Raw genomic sequence first — 12,542 nt, 5'->3', positions numbered from 1 at the left:
TTAAACAATGTTGCCCTAATAAATTTAATAAAAAAGTAAAAATAAAAATAAATAATAATGATTAAAAAAGAAGTACAAATTGGTAGTAACAAAATAGTCATGAGGATATAAAGTATAGCATAAAGAATATGGTTAATAATGTTGTAACAACTATGTGTGGTTTCAGACATATATTAGATTTATCTAGGTAATCACTTTGAAAGCTATATAAATATCTAATCACCATGTTGTACACCTGAAATATAATATAATATGTTAATTATTATTGAAAAATTAAAAAATATTTAAAATAATGTATAGAGACTATGACGCATAATGAGGATGAGTATGGTTTTGAGAAATCTATTTGGAACTATGTTTACAATGTATGCCTTTATCTACTGGGATACAGTGTAACATGTGTTCCTTACCATGGATTGCAATAAAAAAATGTTTGAAAACCTCTACACTGGGGCCTCTTTCAGTTTTAATATGCGGTATCTCTAAGAATTCTTATCTCTGTTGCAGAGGTCCAAAATTGCTGTCTATGAGAAAATGTGGTCTTACATGAAATCAGCAGAGCCATCTGTCTTTACCAAAACAACAGCAGATGGCGTCGCCCGAGTGCGGAAGTCCAAGGGAAAGTTTGCCTTCCTGCTGGAGTCAACCATGAATGAGTACATTGAGCAGAGAAAACCGTGTGATACAATGAAAGTTGGTGGAAATCTGGATTCCAAAGGCTATGGTGTGGCAACCCCTAAAGGCTCAGCATTAAGGTGGGTGGAATAATATAACAATATCCGTGTTGTTATAGTATTCCACCTACCCTGATGCATTTTGTTGTCATTTTCTTTCTTGTGGATTTTGAGGTAACTTTTTAAAGTTTACAATCTACAATATTCCATGGAGTTAAATAAGACGGTAAATTATGGTTTCATCTATTTAATGCATCCATTTTTTTAATGTTCTCTTTGTGTTGTCTTCTCTGACTGTTTGTTGCTGTTTTAATTTTACAGTTCAACGGCTTTTTCAATTTAAGTAGTAAAAGCCAAGTTATGGTGCCATATGTGACGAATGTTAATTGCATGGATGTGGTGTTCTTGTTAATTTTTTTCTCAAAGACAATTTCCCCATCCCGCACACTTCAGTTTTGAGCAAATGTTATCCTCCATGCCACCTTCCAATATTTAACCCTGTATTTGCTGTACAGACATTTTTATAGCTCCACGTTCTGTGAAATTTAGCCAATTTGTCCTCTTGTGCTCCTTTTTATACGTTAACGATTTCCTAAGCATTTGTGCATTTTCTTACAAGTTATGTTTTATCGTTTCAAGAAATGCTGTTAACCTGGCAGTATTAAAACTGAATGAGCAAGGCCTCTTGGACAAATTGAAAAACAAATGGTGGTACGACAAAGGAGAGTGCGGCAGCGGGGGCGGTGACTCCAAGGTCAGCCTCAATGTCACCACAACCGGGTACCCTTAGTGACGAGTAATCGGCAAGACTGTTATCTTGTTATTGAGGAGAGAGCACAAGACACACATAAAGTAGAATGACTGGCAGCTTTGGGAACTAGAAAGACTTCAGGGCACTGCCTACATTTTTTATCTAACTTGGGTCTCTTCTTAAACTCCCAGACAGAGGCTCCCTATCCATACCTCTTCCCTCCCCTCACTCTCCAGACTGGTTGCCTTATGAAGGCCATGGTATGGGTTTCACTGCCCTAGGCTTTCAAAAGCCCAAGGTTTTCCTTAAGACTGCTCCTGCCTGCCTCAGTTGAGTGGTATGAGAAATCAGATCCATCTATCAAAAAGTCAATTACAGCCTTTTTTTTCCCTAAGGCATGATGTTGCTCACAGAGGTTGGTTGATTGATTAGAGTTGGCTTCTTCAATTATGTGTTTAAGTGATGAGATGTTTTTCTCTGTATGTGATGGCCTATTTAAACTGGCCCCACTTAACTCGAAAGCCAAAGAACAAGCTTAGTTTCAAGTTAAATGGAGCCTTTCTTCTATAGGCCGCCCCATATAGACCTTGCAAAGACATTTTGTATATTTAAACAACTACCTCACCTAACTGTGATACTCTGTGTGTATGAATACCTGATTTGGCTTCTCTTTAGCCATGTTCTTGATTCAGGTAGGTCAAATTGTTATCCAGGTTACCATCGTGAGAAAACTCATCTTACTTGGCATTCCTTTGGCTCCTTAATGCTTTTGGAGCTTGTAAGAATGACTAGCCTTCATCCAAGCAACAAGAAATAGAAGCAAGTTCAGAAGCCATGATACCAAGTGATGGAAGGGCACATTGGGTAAGTACAGGAGAGGGCCTGAAAACAGAATTCTCCATGGCCCAAAGGGCATGAGAATTATATTGAAGCATGTAAGATCAACTCTTGTACAACCAAGAATCCATGTGCATCTTAAGATGAAGAACAGTGTTTCCCAACCACAAACTAGCAGACAGGCAAGTCAAAACTTTTCTCCTTCAGAGACAATGGTTATACCTCTGCTCCTCTCTTTCCTTCTCTATTCCTCAGGATCATAACCGAAAAGTTAGTTTGCCAGTCTATAGTATAATATGGTTTTGGAAACACTGATAAGCACTTTCAAAGAAATAAGTTTAAGGACAACTTTCTTCAGCACATAATCTTACCAAGCATTGACAAAGTTTTTTATTGTAAAACCTTGATTAACCAGAACTCACTCAACCAGTACCACAACTAACTGAATTTACCACATCCCCCTCAGTACTCCACATTGACGAGAAAGCAGCAATAGTACAAAAGAGAAGACCGCACGAAATTGATCTTTTTTAAATCACTTGCCAAGAGATGACCTGTGATTAGGTCACATTCAGCTCTGTCTCTTATATCTTCTCTCCATCTGGATTGAACCTTAAACATTAGAGGCTGTTTTCTTGAGGCGAGAAAGCAGATACAAGCATTTTGAGAAAAAAAAAATTATTAGCCAAGGATGAAACAAAATGAGTATTCTTATTAAAAATTCCATTCATCCCTCATGGATTCCAATTAATCAGGTTTCACTATGTGTCAAAAAGCAGTAACTTCCTTTTCCACCCCTGTGAACTAGTGACATTGACAGTTTAGCCAAGTTTTTGGCTCATTTGACATTTGCAATGGTTAACCTGATGCCTAGAGTATTTAGCATTTTTTTCCTGGTCTTTTTCTCATGTTAATACTAGGCCACAGAGAACCTAATTATATCACTGAAGTGAGTTGCAGAATGAAAATTGAGCTGGATCAAATACATTGCTCTGAGGAATTCATCATTTATATACAACATAGTTAAAAAGGAGCCATGGACTGTATCAAGATGACTCTAAAACATCCACAAGATGCCAAGTGCCCAGAAGTTTTCAAATAAACAAATGTTTGATGTTACATAAACAAAAAACATATATATATATATACACACACACACACACCCACACACACACATTTGGCTGATTTTTTTCCTTTTCATCCAGATGTTTTGGTGTCATGAAGACCCCCTAAAATATTAAACCGGCTATTTACTAACACAACTAGCAATCAAGGTTTTTTTCTTCATCTGATAGTGCTGCAAAGTTATCAAGTAACTTTATTGCCAGCTTATGACTTCCAGATTATCTTATTTTTGATATGCAAATAGAAAAATATTTCAGTAGATACTAAATGTTTTCAACTTCTTTGACCATAGTGCTACCTGCCAGGTAGCTTTCAAATTACTTTTTTCGGTCATTTCTGCAGCCAAACTTTTGAAATAAGTGAACCCTTTCCTCAGCTATGGAAGATAGTATGATCAGTGCTGCATATCCAACTATTGCTTATTCCATTTCTGGATTACCAAGGAGTTTATTTTGATTTTCTTCCTTCTTGCTGCCTGCTGTTTTCTGAGAGTGAGGAAGAGAAGGGGCAAGAGATGAACTTGACTGTTTTACCACCATTTAGTGGTGATACCAAAAACAAATCAATGGAGAAGGTAGAAAAGGCAGTGAAACCTCACTTATTTGAAACCCTATAATTTATAATCTGTGATAAACTGGATGGGGACCAGTCTACAATCTAACTTTATATTATCATGGACGTGGCAAAGAGAGGTTTGTTAAGCAAATGAAGAGTTTGGACTAGACTGTGAGTTGAATTTTTCTTTAAGAGAACAAACCTTTTTCAAATGTTGGAAGCAATTAATAGATATACTTATTATAAATCTATCTGCTAAAATAAGGCTCACATATAACTCCACTAAGGCAAAGTCTTATAGTAAGTTTGAATTACAAAATAAACTTAAAGTAAGAAAACTGTCATTCTTCACACAGATTTTGTAATTCAGGACTTCCTCATTCAGACAATCCCTCCTCTGTTAGTCCAAATAGTGAGGTTGAACTGTATTAATAAAATAGCTTGAGAATTATACTTCTTTATTGTATCCCCATCCCCAATTAACATAACAATTGACTGTTGAATATACCACCACCTCATAGAGAAAGTGAGACCCAGAGATGGTAGCGACTTTGAAAAGGTCATACAGCTAATGCTGTCACAAATCTCTGCAGATTTTCAGGGTCACCTCTTGTGATAATACTGCAGACAGCAATTTATCACATCTACCCAGCCAATGAGCAATGTGAATCTGATTGCATGTGATATATTTCCATAAAAATCAGGTTCATTCTCAACTACCTTGGTTACAAGGCAAATGGCATATTTAAGCCATTCCGGCCCTCAGTACTGATTACTAAAAATGACAGTAATCACAAAGCCTGACATTTATGAGTGCTTTTACTTTTGCAAAAACACTTTCACATCCATTAACTCTGAAACCAGGAGAGCGAGAGAAACCTGTAATACTTATCACTCTATCTGTCTCCTGCAACCTTTAAGTGATGATAAATGGGCAATTATGTTAAATTGTTGACTTTCCCCCCCTGGCATGAGACATTACACATTCCAAGCCTATTATCAAAAAGTTACTATTCTATGGAAGGAACTAGCAACTTTTCAGGCTGGTTTAAATGTGCACGTGCTTTAACTAATGAAATAGATTTTTATTTTATTTTATTTTCTGAATACAAAGAATTAAAACAAAGTCAGTCCTGACATAGCCCCTGAACCAGACCTACAGGCTAAAATTAAAATACTGCTTGGTTTTACCGATATCCTAAACCTGAGCTAATAGGGCTTAAATGAATCAGACTTGATCCTTCCTTGATGGACTGTAAATGCACAGGTAAAAATCCTGAGTTGTGGTTTGGGAATTTTTAACCTGCAAGTCACCCTTTTGTGTTAGTGCTATATTACAATGTGTGTGCAAATGCAGTAATTAAGAGCCAGTAGGTCGTTTCAGTGGTAAACCCAAATCATCAAGGGTTTGTGACACAGCCGTTAAAAGTCTGTCTCTGTAAATCACAACAGAATGGGGATTTAGCTGCTGAATTACCACATAAGCACAGCAACCTCCCTCCATAGCTGCCTGTCACCTCAAATTCTCTTGATCCCCCCACCACCACCCTGCTTCATTCCCTTAGTTTTGGGTAAAGGGAACCAGCTTAGCTTTCCCTATGTAGCCCTACCTTATTAGAGGGGGTCTGGTCAGTGAAACAAGCTATTTGTTACTGGTGTGACAGACATTATAAACCCTACCTCACCTAATCCTAGAATTGTCTTGATTTTAGTTCTATCCAGAGATTTAAATAGACTTCCAGTGTCCATATTTTCTGAGCTGAAAATTAGCAAACTTTGTGTGCTTTTGGTAATTTTGAATCAGAATGTTTAAATGGGACCATTCTGAACCCCTTGACTGCAATAAGAGTTGTAAGATAGGTGCCTTAATTTGCAAGGCATATCGAGAAGTAAGGAATGAGGATGGAATATGCAGTTAAATTTCCATTAATTAAATAAATGGTTGGGTGATCATTATAATTTATAGAATATTGATAGAGAAATGCAGTTTTATTATCTTCAAATATGTATAGGGACTAGATTAAACTAGTCAATGTAATGCTAGGAAAGAACTTAGAGAACTTGTTTTAATAAATTCAAAACATAACTTGCAATTAAAATTTGTTATTTCCTTTCACATGAGTGCTTTTAAAGTACCTAGAAACAGTTTGTTCTCTTAAGAGATTCAAACATATTTCTCCTCCCTATCATTAGCAATCTTTTTTAAATCTCATATATTTGCTTAGCAAGTCTTCTATTCAAAAAAAGTAAAAAGTTATACTTTAGGACAGCCCATTTCCAAATGCCCTCAACTTCCTATTCCATGGTACATAGATGAATGAAGTGATACTGTGTTTCCCATATGTATAAATGAGATCCTCAGTTTTGTGTGTATTTCTTCTTCTTCCATGTATGTCTACAATTCTCTTCTCCTATGCTACCATCTCTTAACACTTCTCTTCCACACCCAGAATTCTTTGACATTCTTGGGCCTTGAATAATGGATGTGAATCTGCATCTGTCTTTTACCTGCAACAAGATGGATCTTTTATTGGCAGGAGCCACCCCTAAAGGTAGACATTTTGGATACTCAGAATTAAGATGGATCCCAATGACTCTTTATTGACACTATTACGTGTGTAGGCAAGAATCATTACAGATCGATGGCATTTCCTGGGTCTTAGAAGAAGTTCCTGTATATCACCAAGACTGGTTTGGGATTAAAGAGTAGGGTGAGTATATTATGCTCTTCATTGGTTTGCATGTCTCAGTGCTGGTGCTGCTTCCTGGAAGTATGAAGAACCTGACAGTTTTCTTTTCTGGTAGTGACTAAATTTGCTCCTTAAACTTATTCAGGTCTTTCTCCCAAGGGCAAACTCTCTCTTTCTCTCAAGTGGCTACTTTAAGCAAGGGACCTCTTATCTTAAGAATTGAACCAATCCAGTAGCTGCCTAAACCATTGATTTTGCCAGTTGGTGTTAAAGAATAAATTCTACCACCAGAAAAAAAAAATGTAATCCAAAAAGAAAACATTTTTTAATTAACCCATTTTAGTAATTTCTTTAATTGACTATGTGGCCTTAACACGGTTTTTATGATTAAGACATGATTATTTGTCTTTAGTGTTATCCTGATAACTTAAATGTGTTTCTTATTGACAAAAAACTGAGCAAATGTCCAACACCAGGGCTACAGAAAGAGCAGCAAGAGTGAAAAGCCTGAAGGTAAGAATGCTGTTATACAATTGCCAAGAAGAAAGACACCGTTGCTGTGGCAGAGTGAAATGGTATATGTCTATGTCCTTTATGCCCCTTTAGGACCAAATCATTCGGTTTCCTTTCATTTAGAGAGAAAGTTATAGAACCATAATCTCTGACAGGCAGGACAGCCTAGGGAAAAGAATCATGAAAGATTTGAAATGATTGAAATATATCCAATGAAGGTGGGAGCTGAGGCTGATGAAGCAGGGTGGGGGCAGATTTTTTTATGGAGAACAATTGAAATTTATTCCTTTTTGACTTTCTAGAGAGTGGTATTACATTTGGCCCTTGGCATTTGAAGCAAATCCCCATTGGTCCGCTTTGGTAAAAGTGTGGTCCAAGTACAAGATTCACTTTAAAGTGTAATTTAATCTAGCCTTGAAGCAGATATTTCTCAAAATATAGACCTAAGGCAATAGTATACTTTACAATTTAATAGTATACTTTACAATTTAAAAAAATAGAGAGATAGAATGAGAGGGAGATACTGATTCTGCCAGTGTGTCCTGTCTAGCATCACTGCTGGAAATGCAGATAAGTGAATGCTAGAATGCTTGCTGGAAGAGGGCAGTATGTGCCCTAGCATGGCAACCAGTAGTCAGCTTTCAGATCTGATATATAGACTTCATTTGTTGCAATCTATTGGAATATAAACTAAACTGATTATATTTATATGGGTCATGGTCAAAGGAGGGCTATTGGGGAAAAAAAGAGGATGCTGGCACCCACCAAACTAAACTCTCAATGAATATTTTGCCTAGGGCCAGAGGAATAAGCTAGATGTCTTCAAAAATACTTATCATGTCAGTTTCTGGTAAAAATCAGTTTCTGTCTGTCTTCTCAGTATCCCTCTCTTTCTTGATGCCATTAGGATAATTCTAAAGAAAACACATTTATGCATAACAAAACCCAACCAAATTTGATAGCTTGAAATTTTAAAAGATCTTAAAAGTTTTCAAGACAATCATATTAATTATGTATATGGGAAAGTATCTGCAGCCACATTTTAACTAAAACTGGCTTCTCCAGAAGTTTAGCATCTTCCCTGAGCTTCTTTTCTCTGTCAGGACAAATTGAGTAAGAAGTCTTCCCAGACAAATTGGGTTGTGTGAGAAATACCACAACCAATAACGGTTTTGGATTCCTGTTGTAGAGAGAAAAGTTGGACAAAGGTCCAATTTGGAAGAAATCCATCAGTGACATTCACAACTTGTAGAATCAAGGGGTCTATTGCTTTGAACTTGAGAAGTTATCATTTAGAATTGCATTAGCTTTACTCACATATCTACAAGTGACTTCTGAGGCTGCTTCTCTAGTATTAATGTTCATCAACAGGTTTCAATCATTACCATTCTTAGGCCTTTAGTAAAATGATTCACAGCTTTCAACTCCTAATGTTATATGCATGCATTATTGAATTTGCTTTACACTTGAATTATGATCTATTAGCAAGCAGTTAAATAGGCTTGAGCTACATTTGTGAACTACATAGATAGAAATACTCTCTCAGAGGGAACTTCTAGCAGCTAAGCCCTACATAACTCTGCAAATCATTGTAGCTTCCCCTTTAAAATGAGAGTCACCTGGGTGGCCGGAGTTCCGTAATGCCAACAGTCATATGTACATTCTCCCCAGTTGTGGAGAAAGCTCAGGCTTTCTCCAAGGGTAGAAGGATTGAAATAACTTAAACTTTCATTCTTCTAGAATCTTGCATCCTGAAACCCCTGTGAAAAGAAATGGGTGGAAATTTTTTAAAAGGGCTCCAGACACTAGTGTAGTCTAGGGCCTATTTTGAACCGCCACAGCTTCCAACAGCTACTATATGGAGAGGTAAATTCTTTCATGAAATATATCCCAAAGTAACATATAGAAAAGAACTTATAGAGTATTTTTTTTTTTATCCATCAAAGAATCTTCTCTCGCTTGGTCATCAATTAACTTCAACTTAATGAATCAAGACCTACCTAGGCAGAGATGTGTACTGCTGCCTTTCCTTACAGCAGGTCTTTGAATAACATTGTTTCATTCAACATCATTTCATTATAACAATAAGATGCCGTAGAACTTAACTCTTATTTGTGTCAATTACACTTTGGTAAATTGTTTTCGTTATATGTCATTTCATTAAAGTCGCAGAGCCTATTGACAATATTAAGTGAGGACTTACAGTACATGCCTGTGATTTCCAGAGCGATGCTAGGAGTTCTTCAGAAAAGGCTAGAAAAGCAAGTAGGCTATTGAGAAAAGTGACTTGTCACCATTAAAACCTGAAATACCTTCAGTAAAAAAAAGCTGGCAAAACAGAGGATGGCTGTCCTTCCTTCACTGGGCCAAAGATCTAAAGAGTTTCAAAAAAATCACTAGGTATGAAGAAGCAACTGTTAGTAACTTGGAATGAGGTTGGATGAGGCATAAGGTGAGGGTAAGGCTTCCAGCTTAGTTTGTGATAAGTTTCCATTTTCACACATCCAGATAATGTGTTGTTAGATCAGGTTTCTAATTAACTATGCAAATACACCATCCTTACTCATATATTTCTTTTACCTCTTTGCAATCAATCTCCTTGCCTTTCTCTATAACCTACATATTTACACATATATATCTCTCTCTCCTAAGGGTACTACTGAATATCTTCTGGCTACATTAATTAAACAGACATTTGCTCTTTGGGTGTCCCTGCTCAGAAAGGAGAAGTGGAGCCGTTTAGAGCAGAATATATCTCTCAGATGGATGAATCTTACTACATCATAGGTTCCTATATTTTTCAGGCCAGAGCCATATCCATAGTACAAGTTTTTATCTCAACCCTTCCAGGATCACCATTTAGAGAAATCAACTTGGTCATTAATTCACAAGGCCATTTTTTCTTTTTTCCACTGGAGAAACTCAGCACCCTCACACCACTCTCTCCACATTTCTTTGTTCATAAGAAAAAAATCAAATACGGCTCTTATTTTAGGTATATTCTGAAATTAAAATTGAAAAATAAATTAGACAGTTCTTTTGAAATATATCAAAAATTTTAGTTACTAAAAAAAAACAGTTCTTACTTTCTCAGGAAAAAAAAATCTTATCCTTAAACTGTCTCTCTATATAATGGCCATCACTAAGATAACATTGAACTTTGAAATAGCTGGTTGGCACATCCCAGAAATGAGCTAGGAGCCTAAACAACTGCTACTTGTTGCTGGATGCCTTGGATTAGTGAGCGTAGTCCTCTCTTGTTGAGTTATTGCCAGGCATAGATGGCACAGATAAGCAGAAATTTTTATCATCCAGTTATATTCTCTTTAAAAATTTAACTTGTTTTTAAGGCATTATGAATTACATTACTACCCCTATGAAAAAAATAGACACCATTCCCTGATTGTTTCCTACCCTCAGGAATCATCATCCTGCCACAGGTCAGCACTACTTTTCCATATTTTTTAAATGATTATCTCATTTACATCTGATCAACAATCCATATACATTTTTATGACTTAGGTACAGTAAACCATTTTCTTCTTAGGGGAACTTTAACTCTTTTCCCCCTGAACGTTTTTTAAAGAAAATGGAACAAAAAGAATTATAGTTTGTAAACATTTACTCTTTGTTTCATTTCCATTCTCTCAGGAAGCTGTATATTTTAACACAGAATGTTTCTCAAACTTAAAGGTGTGCCGTTCCCATGGTGGAATTTCAGGTACCAGTTAGGAAAATATTTTTTGACAAGGGGCTATTCTCAGACCCCCTGAAATTACATTACAAAGCTCTCCTGTTCTCTCCCTAAGCCTGCCACCCCATGCCTTTGTATTAGGAGGGATCTACTCAGCAAAAAGTTAATAATCAGCCCTTCAGAGGAAGGAATGCTTAACTAATTTCCATGTTAGGAATCTGACTTACTTTGTTTAATTCTTTCTGTTCTCTTTTGAGGTGAGCACAATAAATATTTCTGACTTGTAATTCTCTTAGATACCAGTTAAGGGCCTGTAGTAATTGCTCTGAAACATTACCCTAGAGACATATTGCTATACCACAATGACAGGCTCCAGAGGCAAGATATGCCCTTGCTAGGTAGATAGTTATTTGGAGTATGGTGGTCCCTAAAGAAAAAAAAATTATTATGAACATCTAAGCCCGAAGAAAAAAATAAAGAGAACTGCTACCTTATGTTTGTTCCATTGGAGAATGCACAGTATAAATTATATTAATTTATCTTCTAGACTGCCCAATTGTCTGTTGTGAAAGCTTGAGCATATTGCTTAAATTATCTGTACCTCAATTTATTAACTTTTAGAGACCATAAATTGACTTTCTTAGGGTGATCATTAAACTTGACCAACAATAATAGTTATTATAATAATTACATGAAGTACTAGGCTAAAAAACAAAATGCTAAAAGAGAATTATCTATTCAACAAATACTTGTTGAAAGAACTATTATTCTAAGTGAGGATACAAATACATAAACCATGGTCTCTGCCCTTGAAAAGAACACTATGGTGGGAGTTACAAAACATGAACATAAATAATAAGGCAAGATGAAGGAGGGAAAGAAAATGTTGGAGCAGGGAGTCAAAATGGCTTCGTGGAGAAAGAGACATTTAAAATGACCAAATGCCCACATAATTCCACTTCCTTTAAAATACCAAATTGTGTGTGTGTGCATGTGTGTGTTGGGGGAAGCGCATCAATAGATTTGGTTTATTTGGATCAGGTTAGGCAATATATCCAGTAAGGTACAGTAAGAGAGAAAATTACATCAGTTTTTGTCTGCCATCTTGAGAATGTATTCTATCCCACAGCAACATACTGTTCTAGGAGATTTGGCCTTTACTTTCTTTTCTTGGCAGCTATCCTAATCTTGTTAAGTAGTATTGTCTGTGATTTCTGATTACAGTTTTTATGCTCCTTGGCTGTGCTGATGCTTGAAATGTTTGTTTTTCTCCTTCGTTTTTATTTAGAAATTCTCAAACACACATCAGATCCCTGCCAGATTTCATAAGCCCTGTGATTTTTTTTTCCCAATCAAAGACTAAACTTCTAAGAGTATCTCATTTGTAAGATCTTTCTACAGTCCTAGGGCATTAAATGAGGTCTAGATACTCTAAGGCAGAACTTTTCAACCTCAGTACAATTGACATTTGGAGCTCTGTTGTTGGGGGCTGTCCTGTGAATAGTAGAATCCCTGGCCTCTACCTTCTAGATGCTGGTAGAATCCCCCCACCTAGCTATGACAATGAAAAATGACTCTAGACATTGCCAAATATCTCCTGGAGGACAAAATCACCTCCAATTGAAAATCACTGCTCTAGGTAACCTCCACTGTAACTATGAAGTCCATGAGAGTGGAGACCAGTTACAGCCAGTCTATGGAAG

General features: G+C 36.5%; 1 protein-coding gene across 1 annotated transcript in view; it reads left to right on the top strand.

Moving 5' to 3' along the window:
- Positions 1 to 12,542, top strand: part of LOC102892117 (glutamate receptor 3) — a 362,305-nt gene that overhangs the window by 337,110 nt on the left and 12,653 nt on the right. The window contains 1 exon segment of the mRNA XM_025051351.1: positions 508 to 755. Within this exon segment, the coding sequence (XP_024907119.1) occupies positions 508 to 755 (248 nt within the window).

This window comes from Pteropus alecto, unplaced genomic scaffold (assembly GCF_000325575.1).
Source record: "Pteropus alecto unplaced genomic scaffold, ASM32557v1 scaffold208, whole genome shotgun sequence".
NCBI classification, from domain to species: domain Eukaryota; kingdom Metazoa; phylum Chordata; class Mammalia; order Chiroptera; family Pteropodidae; genus Pteropus; species Pteropus alecto.
This window is presented reverse-complemented; position numbering and strand designations above follow the sequence as displayed.